Raw genomic sequence first — 20,750 nt, 5'->3', positions numbered from 1 at the left:
CCTGAAGTATCTAAGTGAAGTACCTTACATTTAAAGTTTTAACTGTAAATCTTGAACCTGTGGTTCTTAAAATAAACTAAGAAAATATATTTTTCAATATAAAAACCTATTGGCCTGGAGTAAGTCTTTGAGTGTGTGTTCCTCGTTTATTGCCTGTGTGTGTACTACAAATGCTTAACAATACCCTCTGATAAGCCTACTGCCTGCTCAACCACACTACCACAAAATAGAGCATTAGAATTATCTACTTTTGCCACTATCTTACCTCTAAGGGGAACCCTTGGACTCTGTGCACACTATTTCTTACTTTGAAATAGTATATACAGAGCCAGCTTCCTACACTGTGTGTCCCCCCCCCCCCCCACCAGTGCTCTACAAAAAAACCCTAGTCTGCTCCCTGAGGATGCAGGTACTTGCCTGCTAGCATACTGGAACCGGAGCACCCGTATTCTCCATAGTCGCCTATGTTAATTGGGCCCTCCTTTGACCTCTGCACCTGACCAGACCTGTGTTGCTTCTGCTGAATGTTTGGGGTTGCCTTGAACCCCCAACGGTGGGCTGCCTATGCCCAGAAAACTGAACTTGTAAGTGCTTTACTTACCTGAGAAACTAACTATTACTTACCTCCCCCAGGAACTGTTGATTTTTGCAGTGTCCACTTTTAAAATAGCTTATTGCAATTTTTGCCAAAAGTGTGTATATTACTGTTTTAATTCAAAATTCCATACTTACCTGTGTGAAGTACCTTACAATATATGTACTTACCTAAATTCTGAATTTTGTGGTTCTAAAATAAATTAAAATAAGAATATTTTTCTATATAAAACCTATTGGCCTGGAGTTAAGTCTTTGAGTGTGTGTTCTCATTTATTGCCTGCATGTGTACAACAAATGCTTAACACTAGCCTCTGATAAGCCTACTGCTTGACCACATTACCACAAAATAGAGCATTAGTATTATCTAATTTTGCCACTATCAACCTATAAGGGGAGCCCTTGGACTCTGTGCACACTATCTCTCACTTTGAGTTGGGCCGGTAGTTTTTGAGGTCCTTTGGGTCCGCCTTGGGTTTTTTGAGTAAGTCGTTGATCTCGGCATGCTTCCAGCTTTCCGGTAAGGTGGCGGTCTCGAAGGAGCTGTTGATGATCATCCAGAGTTGGGGGGCGATGATGGAGCTCGCTTTGTTGAAGATGTGATGCGGGCAGGGGTCGGATGGTGAGCCGGAGTGAATGGTGTTCATGATTTTGGTGGTGTCATCGTCGTTGACGTGGGTCCAGGAGAGCAGGAGGTTGGTGTGGCTGGGGGACGGTGAGTCTGAGGTGTTGGTGACTGTCGGGGGGGTCTTGGTGTTAAAACTGTTGTGGATGTCTGCGATCTTGCTGTGAAAGAATGTGGCTAGGGAGTCGCAGAGGTCTTGCGAAGGTGGGATGTCATTGGTGCTGGAGCTGGGGGTGGAGAGTTCCTTCATGATGTTGAAGAGCTCTTTGTTGTTGTGCGCATTGTTGTCGATGCGTTCTTTGTAGGAGGAACTCTTGGCGGTCTGGATGAGCTGGTGGTGCCTGCGGATGGTGTTTTTGAGGGCCGTATGGGTGATCGCTGTCTGTTTGTGGCGCCTTTTCTTCTCGAGTCTTCGGCACGTCTGTTTGGAAGCCTGGAGGTCGGTGGTGAACCAGATGGCATTTCTCTCGGTGCAGTTGTTGGAGGGTTTCTTGATCGGGCAAGAGCGTTGGCGCAGTCGTCGATCCATTGCCTGAGGTTGCGTGCAGCTGTGTCGGTGTCGGTGGTGTCGGTTGGTGGGGCTTGGGTGAGGGGGGAGATCAACTCGGCTTCGGTGACCTTGTTCCAGCTGCTTCAGGGGAATCCGTTGCGGGTGATGGTGCGTGGTGGATTTCTCAAAGGTGAAGTGGATGCAGCTGTGGTTGGTCCAGTGGAGTTCAGTGGTGTGGCTGAAGGTGACGTGGCTGCTGGCAGAGAAGATGGGTTCGAGCGTGTGTCCGGCGGAGTGGGTGGGTGACAAGCTGTTTGAGTCCAGGGTTGGCGAGGTTGTTGAGCAGGGCGGTGGAGTTGCTGTCATTGGTGTTCTCGAGATGGAAGTTCAGGTCTCCGAGGAGGATGTAGTCTGTAGAGGCAAGGGCTTGTGTGCTGACAATGTCAGCGAGGGAGTCGTTGAACCGCGGCCGAGGTCCGCGTAGGGTCTGTAGACAAGGGTTCCTATGAGGGTGGTCTTGGGGTCGATGTGGATCTGGAAGTGCAGCTGTTCGGCGGTGCTGAGGGTGTCTATGGTGTTGGTCGAGATTCTGATGGTGTTCCTGTGGACGATGGCAATCCCTCCTCCCGGTCTGTTGGTGGGGTCTCTGCGGGTGATCTTGTAGCCGTCTGGGATGGCTACGGCAATGTCGGGTGCCGAGGATGGGTTCATCCAGGTCTCTGTCAAGAAGGCAAAGTCCGGGGAGGAAGAGACGAGAAGGTCCCAGAGTTCGATGGCATGCTTGTGGACGAAGCGGGTGTTGAGAAGGATGCATCTAAGGTGGTTGCGTCCGGCTCTGGTGAGCGTGCGGCGGCTCGGGGGCTGGTGAAGTTGCAGCTCTGACAGAAGAAGGGTCAGTGGATGCGCTTCGGGGTGGCCTGGAAGCAGGTGGCTGATCGGCTGGCGTTGAGGGCGTGGAGGGTGTTGGCGTCGTAGCACTGTCGGGCTACATGGCGGTCATGGGGACCAGGGGGCCTGGCGCTGGGCGCAGTCCAGGCGCGGACGGGCGCAGATGGGCTTGCCTCTGGCACGCGCAGCAGCTGCCATTAAGAAGGGGAGGTGGGAGGGAGGAGCAGCTGGGAAGCAGGAGGAGCAGCTGAGAGGCGGGAGCGGAGCGCAAATGAGCGCACGAGGGGGGCAGGGACGCAGCGGCGGGAAGAACGAAGGGGAAGCTGGCGAATGAAATAGGGGACACAGAGAGAGAACCGTGAAGAGCAAAATGCAGATATACAGTAAAAAGGCAGCAAATAATATGACAGCAGACACAAGACAGACACAAAATAAGTACAGGCTCACCACTGGCCACCAGGGAAGAGGCGCAGGTGGGAGCCTGCGGTTTGAGGAGGGCCTCGAACTTGCAGCAGCAGCGAGGGTGTGGAAGCGGACACAGGCACAGTCAGGTGGAGCTGTGTGGCGTGGGGAGCAATCCCGACTTCAAAACAAGTGAAGGATCACTGTATAAGAATCTATTGTATAAAGCCTGACTGTCCATAGTATGTTACTAACAGAAATTCTTGGATTTTTAGGATTTTAAAATCGGGGGCATTTTGGGTTACATGTAATTACATGTAATTATTTTTATGTGAGTCTTTTTATTAATACCTGCCTCAGAACTCAAAAATTCCCTAATATCGGTATTTGATTTGCATACCTTTTCCACAATTGTCCTTTGGATTTTACTGTAAAACTTGTTTTACTTATGTGTTCTTATGTAAACCTTTATGACTGTAATTGGCTGAACAAAGAATACATTGATCACGTAATGAACTGGCAAATTATCAACCAGTTTCCTTGCTGAATGGCACTTGAAAGTTTTATGGCAAATTACTCCTTACCCACGTAGAAGCATGGGTTAAAAACAAAAAAATATCTTGTCCCCTCTCCAAGTGGGTTTTTAGGAAAGGCAAGGCGCGATTGACTAAGCCATGCAACTGTATTGTATATGTTTAAAATACATACAAATAAAAACTCACCACTGTACATTGTCTTCATAGACTTGAAAACAGCCTTCGATTTTTTGGCCAGATCGCGATTATGGCTCAATCTCAAAGTACAAGGCATTCCTGATAAACTTTTCTCTACCATAAAACCACTAAATTAAGGCAATTCAGTCATAGTGGCATATGGCCCTGAAGGCAATTGTACACTGAATTTTGTCAGTTCAGGCATGAGACAACGGTGTGTGCTTCTTCCCACATTATTCAGTCTATTTATAAATGATGTAGGTCAGCTTTTGCTTGCTGTGGACCCGGATGTACTGGCGACAATAAAAACATTCTTCTATTTGCATATGATGTCGTATTACTAGCCAGCTCAGAGATATCAGTGCAAAGTTACTCGAGTGTTAAAAATTATTGTACATCAAAACAGCTCATAATCAACACCAACATTGTCCATTCTGATAAACACATTTAAAAATCAATAACGTGGCTCTAAATATAGTTCACAGTTTGCAATAATGTGAAACTATCTTGAGCCAGTTTGCTAGTGTGGTCCTACACGTTTCGAATAGATTTGGCCGTAAACCAATCAAATCCTCCCACCAAAATGATCAAACGAAAAGCCCTGGCTGAAGTCTCTCCTGGAGCAGGTCTTTGAGGACACAGGGAGGCCCAGGAATGCAAAAATTAGATACTCAATTTCTTTGGCACTTACTGTATCTTGGCCCTAGAACGCCAATGATCACATTAAGGTCTGAGCTGGGTATGTCTAGTGTTGAAGCACTGCTGGCCCTTAAACCTGTTTCGCACTGGTTCTGTCCCTAGACCAAACCTAAATTGGGGATTTAGCTAAATATCTAATGGAATAATGCATCACGCAGAATGCCCTGGCCCAATCACAGTGCAAACATTTAAATATACTAGTTTGGTCCGAACCAGAGAGGATGAACAGGCCAAGCTTGCAGTTAATGAAAAAACAATACTGCACCCTCTGGTAACTGAAGCTTTCAAACAAGGAGGCAAACTAATGGCACAGTTCCTGGATCTAAGTCCAGAGGCTCATTTGAAAAATATATGGAGCTACTTTATCCAAAGATAAAAAGATCACTGTACATGAGGTTCAGGCTAGGCACATTACCGGTAATGGTCTACACACTAAAATGATCAAACAGTAAATCATGCACAAGTACTTGCAGCTGTACACTAGGTGGTGAGGATAGAAATTGACTTTCACTTTATGCTTCTTTGCGCTAAATCACTGCCAGACAAGAGACTGCATTTGCATTCTCCTGTACAACAATATGGCTTATAGGCTCACTGTGAATGCTGTATGTGGGACTCGAAAGAGACTGAATTAAATGTGAATATGTTTTTATATCATGCTGGGCCTGTGTTTTGTAGGATATTATTTGTGCATTTGTACTTTCGGGGCACTAGGAACCATTGTGCACTTTATGACATTTTGTACAAAATGTCTACTGAAAATATATATTTCTGATGGATACAACTACCTGTGGATTCCTCACCTATTGATTCCTCACCTATTGAATACTCCCATTGCGCCAACATTCGACGGAAATCTTCTGCACGTCGACGAGGACGTCACAATTGCCGAGGAGTAGGACGGACAGAAGAGTGTTCCGGGGCCGATGCAGGTCTACTCGGCGTCGCTGGCTGAGACGCTGACGCCACAGGCGCCTACACCGGCGCTGAGCCCACATTTCCCAAGGGAAGAAAGGGCATAAAGGGTGCCGGTCGTAGCGGAGCCGGAGCACCCATGTTGAAGGCCAAAGGGCCTGAAGGACCAGCCGGTCCACCACCTGGAGCCATCTGTTGAAAGATGGAGAACATCGCATTCAAGAATGCAGAACTATCGGCTCCAGGGGCCGGGAAAGCCGGGTACTGAGGTGCCTGGGTTAAAGGCGACATCGACGCCGGTCCCGACGTCTGCAAAGTCGGAGAAAACTCTTGACGCCGTGGAATCTCAAACACCGAAGGAGGATTAACAGGCGATGTCGGGGAAGTCGGAGATGCCAACGGCGTCGACGGCTGGGGAGAGACGGTGGGACTAACTTTCCAAGTCTTCCGACGTCGAGTCGAAGGTGAAGACGACTTGCGGTGATGTCTTTTCTCCTTTTTCTTTGACTTCGCCAAAAAAAGCTTGGCCTCACGTTCTTTTAAGGCCTTTGGATTCATACGTTGACAAGAATCGCACTTGTCAATGTCGTGGTCGGAACTAAGACACCACCAACAGTCAGAATGTGGGTCCGTAACTGACATTTTGCCACCACACTCGTTGCAGGGCTTGAATCTTGTCTTTCTTGGCGACATTGTAATGTCTCAAAGCAAAAACAGCAAAAATAACTGTAACTACGTCGAGTAGCAACAGTAGCTCCCTCGAAGATAACCGTCGTTCGAATGGCACGGAAAAAAGGGAACTGACGTCGGCACGACGGCGAGGACCTCTTATTGACTGTATGATGGCAGACGGCGTCGCGTGGGCAATTGTGACGTCCTTGTCGACGTGCAGAAGCTAGGAAGAAGATTTCCGTCGAATGCTGGCGCAATGGGAGTAATCAATAGGTGAGGAATCAATATGTGAGGAATCCACAGGTAGCTAATGTATCCACCAGAAAAATTGTTACCGAAGATAAGTAACTCGTTCTTCTCAGCATCTCATTTTTTACAATTCAAAGTAGCAGATGATATATGGCTAGGGGAAATTAACATGACATGGTTTGCTCATTTACAGTATCAGACTAGGCAGGAATGTAACTCTCCAGTGCCCCCGAAACTTTCTTCATCCCTGTACACTTATAAATAGACTTATACAGTGCTAATGGCTTGTATATTATTAGCACAGGTGCTGTTTTGGCCCGAGCTCCGGTGCATGCTTCTGGAGGGTGGTGATGGAGAGATTATACAAATTATGATTATTCTTTTACAGTGCCTTTTTTGTTGCAGTTGAAATGGTTTAACAATCAAGTATTTAAACGATCAGCTGAATTTTACATGATTGATATTTCTTTGTTTTTGGGAATTGTAATTTAATCACATGACTGCTTATAGGCTGAAACAATACCGGGACACAGAGCAAAAATCGTTGACTCTCATCAAAGCAAATTTCAAAGTAGTCTGACTTTGTGTTTTTTTCCCCCCCACTTAGCAATGTGAGAGAAAACATTAAAGTGACTCATTAGTCTATTCGTCCTCTAACTAACTCAGGGGCAATACTGGCCTCACAGCTGTCTCAGTGATTTTCTTCCCAAACTGCTAAAGCCTGGAACACACTTCCTCTTCCTTAGCGGTCCATTCTCTCCCTCATTGACTTAGAAGAATGCTAAAAACGTCCTTATTTATATTGCTTGTTAGATGCATTGTCTCACAGTGACAAGAGAATTAACGTTATCCAAGCCTTAATGTACATAGTATAATTGAACTTTTTTATGAGCTTTACATTCACTGGCAATTAAAATCAACTGCAAGTGTTTTATGTGCATTGGCAGACAGGGGCTCAGGCCAAATAACGGACACGGGCAGCAGGTTCCTGCAGTCAGCAGCACTATGTCCGCACACACCGCTCTAGGGGTTCATGTTGGAGGCTGAGGTGAGAGCTGGCAGAAGCAACATAAACGATCGGCTCGAATTTTGCTCGCGAGTCCAAGCGAACCTCGAGATGCTAGAGCCGGACACAGGGTTCAAGACAGGCTCAAGCCTTGAGTTCTCTTCCTCATCTCCATGGGAGCTAATCACTGTTCATAGGTTCTGTGGGGTTATGATGGAGATCTAGGAGTGCAAATGAGTAACTTTTCCGTCTTAGGAATTTAGGGCCAGATATAGCTAATGTTTTTACCCATTCTGTGTCTATGGGAAAAAGTGTTCGTACATATGGCCCTTAATGCCAAAGTGCTCATTAAGAGTGCATTTTAAAAATTCCAAAGTCGGCAGCTCGCCCACCTGCTGAGTGGGGCAAAGTAAGGACAGGAGGTGTTGTCTAAAGGCCTGAACTAGTGACTTTGGAAATGGGGAACTACATTCGAGTCCTGTCCTCGGCTCAAACATTTTCTGATTTTGGGCGTAATCACTTAGGTGGTCATTACAACCCTGGTGGTCGGATTTAAAGCGGCGGTAAGACCGCCAACAGGCCGGCGGTAAAATCTTTGCAATTACGACCGTGGCGGAAACCGCCAACAAAGACAGACACTTTAACACTCCGACTGCCATGGCGGTACAAACAAACAGTGGGACGGTCACCACCAACAGACAGGCGGGAGACAAAGTACCGCCCACAGTATCACAACCTATCAATCCGCCACCTCTTCCGGGGCGGATTCAACACGGATAAAAACACTGCAGAAACAGGATTCTGAAGGGAAAACGCTCACCTCTACACACCCCACGAGGAACGAGGACACCATGGATCCGGAACTCCAAATTCTCCCTGCGATAGTCTTCCTGCTCCTCTACCAGGAGCACGAATGCTGGCGGCGAAGACCACGGTGAGTACTGCACCTACGACACAGGGGAGGGGGGAGGGAAAAAACAGGGACACACACACGCAACACCCCCACCCCCACCCTCACCCACAACAACACACACACTAATACATATTGATACATCACAGTTACACCCACCAACCCCCCCGGAAGAATGCAAAGACCAAAGAAAATGAGTGTAACCATTGTAATATATTAAAAGCAAGTAGGCTAAAATATATATATATATATATATATACACCATTAACAAAATATACAACAAGCATGGTAGTCCAGGTAGTTTTCCAATTAAGTCCGTGGAACACTGGGCCCACACGGTATGGGCGAGGCCCACACAAGATCCCCGACCATGACGGAGAGAACACTGCAGGGGCATCAGAGAGCAGGAAAGAAAGGCACCTCAGGGGGAGGGAAAGGGTGGGCACCTCAGCCGGTTGAGTGCACAACGCCAAATCCACGAGAGGGCCACATGCCCACTGTTCAATCCTGGGGAGTGCAAAGCCACAGTCTCTCAAGTCTGTAGAGTGGGTGGGTTGCCCACTGTTCCATCCTGGGGAGTGCAAAGCCACAGTCTCTCAAGTCTCTACAGTGGGTGGGTTGCCCACTGTTCCATCCTGGGGAGTGCAAAGGCACAGTCTCTCAAGTCTCTACAGTGGGTTGGTTGCCCACTGTTCAATCCTGGGGAGTGCAAAGCCACAGTCTCTCAAGTCTTTACAGTGGGTGGGTTGCCCACTGTTTCATCCTGGGGAGTGCAAAGCCACAGTCTCTCAAATGGATAACAGTCTCCACTGGTTCTGGAGGGGGCATGGTGCCCAGAGTGCTTCATCCTGCTAAGGACATAGGTACTGGATGGCAGTCTCCACTGGTTCTGGAGGGGGCATGGTGCCCAGAGTGCTTCATCCTGCTAAGGACAGAGGTAGTGGATGGATCTCTCCACTGGTTCTGGAGGGGGCATGGTGCCCAGAGTGCTTCATCCTGCTAAGGACAGAGGTAGTGGATGGATCTCTCCTCTGGTTCTGGAGGGGGAATGGTGCCAGAATGCTTCATCCTGCTAAGGACAGAGGTAGTGGATGACAGTCTCCACTGGTTCTGGAGGAGCATGGTGCCCGGAGTGCTTCATCCTGCTAAGGACAGAGGTAGAGGATGACAGTCTCCACTGGTTCGGGAGGGGGCATGGTGCCCAGAGTACTGCATTCTGCCCGTGACGGACTCAGTAGCGTCAGTGCCCTTGGCGCTCATGGGCCAGCATTGCTTGAGACGGCGGTGCCCAGTTCAGCGGTGGTTGAGACGGCGGTGCCCAGTTCCGCGGTGCTTGAGACGGCGTGCCCAGTTCAGCGGTGCTTGAGACGGCGGTGCACTGTTCAGCGGAGCTTGACACGGCGGTGCCCTGTTCAGCGTTGCTTGAGACGGCGGTGCCCTGTTCAGCGGTGCTTGGAGCAGCGTGCTCCTTTGCAGTGACTCAGCTGCTGGCGGTCCTTCATGGCCCAGCGGGGCTTGTGCTGGCGGTCCTCTCTGGCCCAGCGGGGCTTGTGCTGACGGTCCTCTCTGGCCCAGCGGGGCTTGTGCTGGCGGTCCTCTCTAGCCCAGCGGGGCTTGTGCTGGTGGTCCTTCATGGCCCAGCGGGGCTTGTGCTGGCGGTCCACTCTGGCCCAGCGGGGATGATGGCGGTGGCCTCCTGGGCAACAGGGCTGGTGCTGGCGGTGGCCTCCTGGGCAGCAGAGCTGGCGCTGGCATGCTGGGCAGCCAGGCTGGTGCTGGCGGTGGCCTCCTGGGCAGCAGGGCTGGTGCTGGCGGTGGCCTCCTGGGCAGCAGGGCTGGTGGCCTCCTGGGCAGCTGGGCTGGTGCTGGCGGTGGGCTCCTGGGCAGCAGGGCTGGTGCTGGCGGCGGCCTCCTGGGCAGCAGGGCTGGTGGCGGTGGCCTCCTGGGCAGCAGGGCCGGTGCTGGCGGTGGCCTCCTGGGCAGTTGGGCTGGTGCTGGCGGTGGGCTCCTGGGCAGCTGGGCTGGTGCTGGCGGTGGGCTCCTGGGCAGCGGGGATGATGGCGGTCTTCTCCGCCGTGCTGCTCTTCCCAGACTTGCTGAGTTTCTTGTGCCCCCTTCCCACCTTGGAAGGTGTCACTGCTGACTCCACACTCCCACCTGTACCCCTGGGAGCGGCTTTGGTGGCTGGAGTCTTCCCCCTCTCCCGCCGGACACTGGCCAACTTCTGATGCTTCACAGGTGGGGGACTGTCTGTGCTGTGGCTCCGTGCCACACTGGCTGCCATGGTGGGCGGTGCACTCCATATTCCGGTGACTACAGGCACCACTGGTCCCGGAGATGTTGTGGCTGAGGTGCTTGTTCGGGACCTAGGAGACGGACAGGGTGGGGGAGGTGTGGGAAAGAGGTCAAGGTTGGACAGGAAAAGTTTTTTTGGAGACACTGGGACGGGTAGCTGGAGGGGGTTTGGGAGTGGAGGAAGAGGTTGTGGTTGTAGGAGGTGTTTGTTTGCTGACTTTGGGTGAAGGTGCATGCGCTGGAGGCTGTCGCGAAGTGGATGGCTGGTGGGTGGGTGTGTGCCTGAGTTTGTGTATCTTGGGAGGGGGTGTCACAGACACACTGGGAGAGGACACAGGGGATGTGTGAATGGTAGTGGGGGTGGTGACTGCACGTGAGCGGGGTGTGGTGGTGTGTGTGCTGGTGATGGACATAGTGGCTGTAGGGGTAGTGCATGCAGGTGTGAGTGTAGACGAGACTGGGAGGGAGGAGGGAGATGAGGAGGAGGGGGACACAGTGGAGGCAGTGGATGTTGGTGTGTCTGCATGTGTCTGATGCTTGCGTGAGTGCCTGTGGGATGTGTGGTGCTTATGTTTGCCTGAGCTTCCCTTGTGTGTTGACATATGTGCATGCTGGTCTAGAGGTGTGCTTGGGATAGGCTGGGGTACAGGGGATTAGGTCTGGGTGGAGGAAGTTGGAGGGGGGAGGCTAGACACAGGGACAATGGCTGCCATCAGTGCTGAGGCCAGAGTCTGAAAAGCTCGCTGAAGGGCCGCCTGACCAGAATTAATGCCCTCCAGGAATGCATTTGTTTGTTGCAACTGCCTTTCTATACCCTGGGTGGCATTCAAAATGGTAGACTGCCCAACAGTGAGGGAACTGAGGAGGTCAGTGGACTCCTCACAGGGGGCAGCAGGGGTGACTGGGGCAGGGCCTGAGGTGCCTGGGACGAAGGTGATGCCCACCCTCCCGGGTGAGCGGGCACGGGGGCAAAGTCTGAGGGGCTGCTGGGAGGGCGGTGCTTGAAGGGGGGGTGGCGGCTGTACCTGTAGATGGGGGGGCACAGATGTTGCCACCACCACAAGGGAGCTCCCATCAGAGGACGAGTCCGTGTCACTGGTCTCCGCTCCTTTCCCCCCGTGGAGCTCCCCTCGCCCTCCGTCCCACTGGTGAAGTCCGAGTCCGTAGTGTGGCCCTCAATGGCCATGTGGGATGCAGCCCCCTCGTGCTCCGGGGGCCACTGCTCCTCCGCCTGATGATGCTAATGCACACAAGAACAGGGAGACCACAAAAAGGGGGACGACGACAGAAGAAAGACATGTGGAGTGCATGCATAACCGCTACCGTTGGCGGACACGGCATACACACAAGCCCCCTGCACTACGCCGCGCTCTTGGGCTCCACTGTTCAATTCCTGGTAATGGCCTAATAGGCTATGGACAACATCTGCACACATGGATGACACAGGGGCATGACTAGGTGTACTTGGCAGTCTACAGAGATGGGGTGAGGTGTCACATGGCCTGCCTTACGGAGGGACCTTGCCTACGGAACTCGCCCTGGCCTAGGGAAACCCACAGCCCACCTGCCCCACCCAGACCCCTCCACTCGTACAAAATCAGCAGAATGAGAGTGTACTCACCCCCTTGTGGCTGCTGTGATGCCCTCAAGTGCCCATCCAACTCCGGGTACGCCACTGCCAGGATCCTGAACATCAGGGGGCCCTGGTGCGACGGGCACCCCACCCCCCCCCATTTTGGGAGGCCATCCCCAGCTGAGCCTTCGCCGTCTTCTTGCTCCAGCGGCGAATGTCCTCCCATCTTTTCCGGCAGTGGGTTCTCCGTCTGTGGTAGACCCCCAGGGTCCAGACGTCCTTGGCGATGGCACGCCAAATATATTTTTTCTGGTGGGCGCTGACCTACATGATTTGTACAGGGGGAAGAGAAAATTATTATCAACTGCACCGTCACACTCATTGGCCCCCATCCCTACCCTTGCCATGTGGCACATGCACTCACCGTTGTTTAATGCACGCCTCAATCTCCCCCCCCATCTTTCATCCACCCCACTCCACACAGGCATAGCCCATACAACATGCTCCCAGTGTACTTACCTGTTCGTCTGGAGGGCCGTAGAGTAGCGTGTACTGGGGGAGGACCCCATCCACGAGTTTCTCCAACTCCTCCGATGTGAAGGCAGGGGACCTTTACCCAGACACTCGAGCCATTGTCTCTTCCAGACCGAGGTCACAGCAGCACTTGCAGTGTAGGTCCTCTCCTGTTGAAGATCAGGTATGGAGTGATTAAAGTGATAGAAAATGGTGGTCACGTCCGCGGCAGTGCGTACCGTCACTGCCGGCATACATCGTAATTGGCTCCTGGGACCCATAGGGTCCAATGTTAACCAATGCAGCATTGCGCCGCTGTCTTCGACCGCCTACCGCGACGGTGTACAACGCCAGCGCAGTTACCTCACATCCCATTTTCCTACTTTAGAGGTCAGGCAGCCGCCATTTCAGGGGCCCACATGGCTTCATTTTCAACTGCGTCACACATACCTAGGCCTAGACTCAACACACATACAGGCCACTTTTTAGATTATGATTGGTGTTCTGTGTATGCTGTGGGTACGTACCTCTGAGTTGTTTGACTCTGTGCTGGCTGTTGTCCTTCATAGGCACCGTCCGCTGGGACATGTAACGAGGAGATGGCGGCATCCTCCGGTGTACCGACCGTTGGTGGACCTGTCGACAATGGAGGAAAGACGTGATCATCACATACAGGCTTGACCGTGCTACAATCCAGGAACTGTGAACCCAGTTGGAGCCAGACCTGATGTCAGCTATCCGCCATCCCACAGGAATCCCCCCTCAAGTGCAGGTGCTGTCAGTACTCCATTTCCTTGCAAGTGGGTCATTTCAAACAACAGTGGCCATAGCATCAGGGATGTCCCAGCCTATGTTTTCCAACGTGTTGTCCAGAGTGTTGTCTGCCCTGCTGAAACACATGTGGAGCTACATCGTTTTCCCTCAGGTGGAGGATTTGCCTGCAGTGAAAGGTGATTTCTATGCCCTGGGACATATCCCCAACATCATAGGTGCCATTGAGGGGACACATGTGGCTTTGGTACCCCCCCACAGGAGTGAACAGGTGTACAGAAACCGGAAGAGTTATCATTCGATGAATGTACAGATGGTATGTTTGGCCAACCAGTACATCTCCAATGTGAATGCCAAGTTCCCTGGCTCAATGCATGACGCCTACATCCTGCGGAATAGCAGCATCCCTTATGTGATGGGTCATCTCCAGAGGCACCTTGTGTGGCTATTAGGTGAGCACCTGGAAGCAAGACAGTGGGAATGGTTGTCTGGGTCTGGGGTTATCCCTCCAGGTTAGTGTGTGTCTAACAGTTGTCCCTCGCCATTTGCAAGTGACTCTGGTTACCCCAACCTGTCATGGCTACTGACCCCAGTGAGGAATCCCAGGACAAGGGGTGAGGAACACTACAATGAGGCCCATGGGTGAACTAGGAGGGTGATCGAGCGGACCTTCGGCCTCCTGAAGGCCAGGTTCAGGTGCCTCCAAATGACAGGTGGATCCCTATTCTACTCACCAAAGAAGGTGTGCCAGATCATCGTGGCCTGCTGTAAGCTTCACAACTTGGCTTTGCGACGACAGGTGCCTTTTCTGCAGGAGGATGGTCCAGATGGCTGTTGTTGCAGCTGTGAAGCCTGTGGACAATGAAGAGGAGGAAGCAGAAGAAGACCTGGACAACAGGGACTCAGTGATCCAGCAATATTTCCAGTGAAACACAGGTAAGAATACAAACCTGCCTACTACATGTACTTTAAGACTACTACCTCTCTACTGTCTGTCGTTTTCACCCAGTGTATGGTCACTGAGTTGTCACTTTCCCTTACGATTTCACAGATGTGGGTCCTACAGTGTGACATCTGCTTTGTTTCCTCATAGACTAGAGCTGTGTTACATAGGTATGTTGACATTACATTTGAAAGAGCATTTTGACACTGTAATTGCTAATACACTATTTCGAAATCACAGACTAACTCCAGATTGTTTTGTGCTTTAAGGGTGTTTATTTTAGTGCTCAAAATTGGAGGGGGTAGCAAAATGGTGAGGGGTGATGGCGGAGGAATGTCCATGGCAGAGTCCAGTCTATAAGTCTCACAGGTGCATTGTCCAAATGGGCATAGGAAGTGGAGCTGGGGCAGTTTAAGGATGGACAGGGTGACAAATTGGGACAGTAGGAAGACAATCAGGGTGGTCTCAATTCTTGGCGGGGGTCTTGGCATCATTCTCTGTCTTTGTCCTGGATCTTAGGGACCGCTTGCAGGGTGGTTCTCCCTCTGCAGGGGGTGGGGTGCAGGTGCGGTGGTCCTGTGGCGGTGCGTCCTGTCCACTAGTGCCGGCGGAGGTGGTGGGCAGTTCATCGTCCAGGCTAGTGTCAGGTGCCCCTTGTAGTGCCACAGTGTCCCTCCTGGTGTTGAGTACTTCCTTCAGCACCCCTACGATGGTGCCCAGGATGGAATTGATGACTCTGAGTTCCTCCCTGAAGCCCAAATACTGTTCCCCCTGCAGGCGCTGGGTCTCCTGAAACTTGGCCAGTACCGTTGCCATCGTCTCCTGGGAGTGGTGGTATGCTCACATGATGTTGGAGAGGGCTTCGTGGCGAGTGGGTTCCCTGGACCTGTCCGCCCCCTGTCGCACAGCAGCTCTCCCAGTTCCCCTGTGTTCCTGCGCCTCCGTCCCCTGGACCGTGTGCCCAATACCATTGCCCCCAGGTCCCTGTTGTTGTTGGGGTGGTGGGTTAGACTGGGTTCCCTGTAGTGGTGGACACACAGCTGATTGACGTGTCCTGGGGACGGAGGTATGGGCCAGCTGGGTGGGTGCTGTGCTGGTGTTTTCAGAGGGGGGAAGCTCTGTGGTGGCCTGTGACTGTGTGAGGGGAACCGACTGTCCCGAGGTCCCCGATGGGCCGGGCTGGTCATCTAGATCCAGTTGGACAGAGGTGCTGTCATCACTGTGGGCCTCTTCTGTTGGTGGTGTGGACATGTGTGGACCCTCCTGTCCGGTGACGTTGGGTAGGGGTCCTGCAGGGGTATACAAGGATGTTTATTACATCTGTGTGTGCCATGGTGTGCAATGGGTGGGTGACCGTGTACCCCAGTGCTTGCATTCCGTTGTGGGACCTTGTGTTTTGATGGGTTAGGGGGGTGTATGGGTATGTGCAGTGGCCATGCTTTAGTGATGGGTGTCCATGCTTTGTTGTTGCATGCAGGGCTTGGGGTTAGGATGTGTGGTTTGTGATGTTGGGACATTTGTGAGGAGTTAGAGTGATGGGGGTGAGGGTGGGGGTATGTGCTGGCATGCAGGTAGGGTGGGGGATGTAATAGTTAGGATTTGACTTACCAGAGTCCATTCCGCCACCTACTCCTGCAAGGCCCTCAGGATGCAGAATCGCCAAGACCTGCTCCTCCCATGTTGTTAGTTGTGGGGGAGGAGGTGGGGGTCCGCCGCCAGTCCGCTGAACCGCCAGGTGGTGTCTTGAGACCACGGAACGCACCTTACCCCGTAGGTCGTTCCACCTCTTCCTGATGTCCTCCCGATTTCTTGGGTGCTGTCCCACTGCATTGACCCTGTCCACTATTCTCTGCAATAGCTCCATCTTCCTTGCAATTGAGGTGTGCTACACCTGTGATCCGAATAGCTGTGGCTCTACCAGGATGATTTCCTCCACCATGACCCTGAGCTCCTTCTCCGAGAACCTGGGGTGTCTTTGCTGTGCCTTGGGGTGGTGTAGATGATGTGTGGGGTGATAAGTGTGCTGATATGTAGTGGTGTGTAGAGTGAGGTGCGTGGAAGTTATGTGGGTGATGGTGTTGTGTGCCTGTGGATGCTGGTATTGTTGATGGTGGTGTCTCTCTCTGGCCTTCGTTCGTGATTTTTTGTCATCGGTGTTTGTGGGTGATGTAGGTGTGTGTTTTATATTGTATTGGGTGTGTGGAAGTGGTGTGTGTATTTGTATCAGGTGTGTGTATTTTGAATTGTCCAATGTGGCTGTGTTTTGGAGATGTGTGTGCATTTTGAACGCGGCTGTGTGTACCGCAAATGGAATACCGCTGTTGAAAAACCGCCGCGTGGATTCGTGTGCCGTGATAGTGTGGGCGTATTCCTGTTGGCGTGACGGTGGAGGTTTTATTTTTACCAGTTTTTCACTGACCTTTGGTGTGGCGGACTTGTGTGGGTGTCTGAATTTTGGCGGATTCCGTGCTGTGGGTCATAATAGCTATAGTGGTTTTCCACGTCCACGGCGGTGTGTTGGCGGTCTTCTGCACGGCGTTAAGTGGCTTTTACCGCCAATGTTGTAATGACCGCCTTAATCTCTCTGTGCCAGGAAAAACAAGATCTAATCATTTGACATTGTATAAAGTAATCTGGTGCTCATATAAAGCGCTCTAATTCCCTTGCGCCAAGTGTATGCTAAATAAAATGCAGCAAAAATAGAGTTTTAGAGGTCAGCCGAGTTTAACTGTGCTTTTCACCCTTGTTTTTGAGCTGAATCTCTTGATATAAAATTGACAAAAGTTCATTTGACAAGACAAGTGGTTCAACTGTAGGTCGCGACCTACTGGTGGGTCAAATGCCTGTTTTTGGTGGGTTGAAAGTCCAACCAATAACATAAAGATGCCTTTAAATTCTGTATTTATCTTGTCACATTTGCAGTAGTTCAAAGACAGAGGTCAAACTTCTGGCATGTCTTCTGACAAATTATACATTTGACAGTTAGGTCCTTACTGAAATACAGTACTTTCTCTTAAACCTTAAAACTATGTGTATAATCTGCCACTTTAGTTGTTTATCGCACAGTCACCACAACATACTCTGATGCATGAACAGAAAGGTCTTGCCAGGATGAAAGTGCTTCTTCTCCGCATCGTATGCAAGTTCAGAAAGGCTTCCAGGATAGCTAGATCCATTGAGGCAATAGCATAGCACTGAGACGAGATGAGGACCCTTAAGGGTTACACACTAATCCCTCTCCGTATTCATGTAGACATATTCTGGGACAAATTAACACGTATAATGGGACACTGTAGCAACATCGTGGCTTGAATTCCTCAGAAGTTTCCGTAACATTTCTCCTTTTAGTCAAACTCAATCACACATTTTCTACGGGCAAGTTAAGGCAGCAAATTGTCTGACGCTAGAACAGGAAGCACCTGCAGCATTACAGATTGAAATGTGGGTGGTAGCTATTACCTTTAGCCAAAGTAAATCACCTCTTTTAAACAGCTGTGTGAATGCTTTATTCTGAGGTATTTTAGGCTCAATATATAATACTTTGGTGCTTTAAAATTGTTTTTGTTTTCATAGCATAATACACGTCATTTTGTTTCTGTTAACCCGCATATTTCTTCCACTGAGCTGTTCAATATCTAAACTGGATAAGACTGTCAATGGGGCCATTGATAAAGCAGCGAAACAGATCTAATCTTCACTCATTTGTATGATTTTCTCATTCTAATATGTTACTTTTCCCCCACATAGTAACCTGGAGGGTTTCCTGGAAGAGTTTGCCGATATCTCCAAGGAGGACCAGATTAAGAAGCTTCATGATCTTTTGGGGCCTCACATGCTACGGCGCCTCAAAGCTGACGTCTTTAAGAACATGCCTGCCAAGACAGAACTGATTGTGCGGGTGGAGCTCAGCAACATGCAGAAGTAAGGCCGCTCTCTTTACTACTAGCTGTGGAAGGCACACCAACAATCTTCTCCATAATATAGGGTCTGCATGGAAAGCAATCTCTCTAGAGGGGGACTGCAATGGCTGATTTATGCAAGCTCTCATCGCATTGGAAAAAATTCCTAAAAGTTTTGAACCCTGGGGTTTTGGTAAAGAAACATTGTCACTGTGTCCAGATGTAGAGATAGGCATTATTTTGCATCTAACAGAGAATTAGACCAGTTTTGCATTTTACAGAATTCAGCCAAAAAGTTAACCTCAGGAAAATGTATAGAATTAAGGAAACATTCATCAAGAAGCAGTGGTTTAGCCAGTAGGTGGCGGCTCTTAAATGCAACACTAATGGCTTTGCCAATTATTTTTTAATTGCATGCATGCACGTGTATGAAGATGTATGCACACACATGGATGGCAATTTTGGAATAGGTTTTCTAGCAAAGAAAACCTCTTCCAAATTTGAAACTTCCGTCATGAAGCATGCACACGTTCATATGTGCATGCACAGAGACATTGAAGCCCTTTCTAATTTAACAATCTAGCATGACGGACGTCACAGTTAGATTAGTGAATTAAAATATTTTAAAAAAGAAAGAAAATTAAATGTGTGAAGAACGCACACGTTTGCAAGCAGCCCTGCAGTGCTTTGCAGCTACCATGCTGTCTTGAAAATATATAAATAATGTGTCTAAACGGGGTGGGAGTTTAAAAGATAGCCCGAATAGAGAAGCAGGCTGTAAGGCGTTCTTAAAAAAAAAAAAAAGAAACTCAAGTAAGAGAGGGCTGGATGAAAGTGAAGTGGGAAGCAGCATAGGAAGGAGAGACCAAGTAAACAAATACAGTCCAGTGGAGTGCTTAAAGTAAAAAAAAAAGAAAAAAAAAATCCTGAATGCAAGCAGTATTAGCAATGGTAGGATATCTTATTTTATGTAGTGTCATGTGTATTTGTAAAGTGTGCTATCACCTCTGAGAGTATCCTGTTGTTTGTGCCTAGCCCTGCCTATAGCAGGTTGGTTAATTGAAAATCCAAGTCTTTAGCTTCTTGTGGAATTCAAGAAGAGAGGAAGCAGCTCTGATGTGGAGTGGGAGGCCATTCCACGCTTTAGGAGCAATCTAAGAGAACACCCGTCCTGGTCTGGTTTTGTGTATGCTTGGGATGTGTACGAGTAGAAGTACTGTGAAGTGGAGGTGGCTGGTGGAAGTAAATGTGACCTTTCACGTATGTCAGGCCTCAATTGTGTAGGGCCTTGATTGTGTATGTGAGGAGAGCTTGAAATTATCATGTTTGTGTATCAGGAGCTAGTGGAGCTCCCTGAGGTGTGGTGTGTTGTGTGTTCTGTGTTAGAGGTTGGGGATGAGTCTGGCTGCTGAGTTCTGAATGGTATGTAGTCTTCTAATGAGTTGCTTGGTGATGTCTGCTGGTGACTAGGGCATTGTAGGAAGTTGGCTCTGTATATACTATTTCAAAGTAAGAAATAGTGTGCACAGAGTCCAAGGGTTTCCCTTAGAGGTAAGATAGTGGCAAAAGTTTATAATTCTAATGCTCTATTTTGTGGTAGTGTGGTCGAGCAGTAGGCTTATCAGAGGGTAGTTTTAAGCATTTGTTGTACACACACAGGCAATACATGAGGAACACACACTCAAAGACTTACTCCAGGCCAATAGGTTTTTATATTGAAAAATATATTTTCTTAGTTTATTTTAAGAACCACAGGTTCAAGATTTACATTAAACACTTTAAATGCAAGGTACTTCACTTAGATACTTTAGGAGCTTTGAATAAAAGCAATATCATACACAGTTTTTGTAAAAATGGCAATAAGCTATTTTCAAAGTGGGGACACTGCAAAAATCTACAGTTCCTGGGGGAGGTAAGTAAAACACTTACAAGTCTCAGTTCTGGGGCGTAGGCAGCCCACCGTTGGGGGTTTAAGGCAACCCCAAAGTTACCACACCAGCAGCTCAGGGCCGGTCAGGTGTAGAGGTCAAAGAGGTGCCCAAAACACATAGGTGCCTATGGAGAACAGGGGTGCTCCGGTTCCAGTCTGCCAGCAGGTAAGTACCTGCGTCCTCGCGGGGAGACCAGGGGGGTTTTGTAGAGCACTGGTGGGGACACAAGTAGGCACACAAAACACACCCTCAGTGGCACAGGGGCGGCCGGGTGCAGTGTGCAAAGCAGCCCTTTGGTTGCAGGTAGGAAACAATGGAGGGACCTGGGGGTCACTCTAGCAGTGCAGGCTGGCACAGGGGGGGCTTCTATGGACAGCCACCACCTGGGCAAGGCAGAGGGTCTCCTGGGGGTCACTCCTGCACTGAGGTTCGGTTCCTTCAGGTCCTGGGGGCTGCGGGTGCAGTGTTGGTTCCAGGCGTCGGGTCCCTTGTCACAGGCAGTCGCGGTCAGGGGGAGGCTCTAGATTCTCTCTGCAGGCGTCACTGTGGGGGCTCAGGGGGGTCGTCTCTGGTTACTCACGGGCTCGCAGTCACCGGGGAGTCCTCCCTTTGGTGTTTGTTCTCTGGATCTCGAGCCCGGGGCGTCGGGTGCAGAGTGTGTA

The 20,750-nt window shown here is 50.1% G+C and overlaps 1 protein-coding gene across 10 annotated transcripts in view; it reads left to right on the top strand.

Moving 5' to 3' along the window:
- The window catches only part of CHD3 (chromodomain helicase DNA binding protein 3), a 1,503,198-nt gene that overhangs the window by 610,626 nt on the left and 871,822 nt on the right, over nt 1-20,750 (top strand). For all 10 annotated transcript variants that reach the window (XM_069218663.1, XM_069218665.1, XM_069218664.1 and 7 more), the window contains exon 18: nt 18,006-18,179. In XM_069218663.1, the coding sequence (XP_069074764.1) occupies nt 18,006-18,179 (174 nt within the window). The remainder of the gene's footprint in view (nt 1-18,005; nt 18,180-20,750) is intronic.

This window comes from Pleurodeles waltl, chromosome 12 (genome assembly GCF_031143425.1).
Source record: "Pleurodeles waltl isolate 20211129_DDA chromosome 12, aPleWal1.hap1.20221129, whole genome shotgun sequence".
In the NCBI taxonomy this organism is placed as follows: domain Eukaryota; kingdom Metazoa; phylum Chordata; class Amphibia; order Caudata; family Salamandridae; genus Pleurodeles; species Pleurodeles waltl.
The sequence above is the reverse complement of the archived record's forward strand: the minus strand, read 5'-3'. Positions and strand labels throughout refer to the sequence as shown.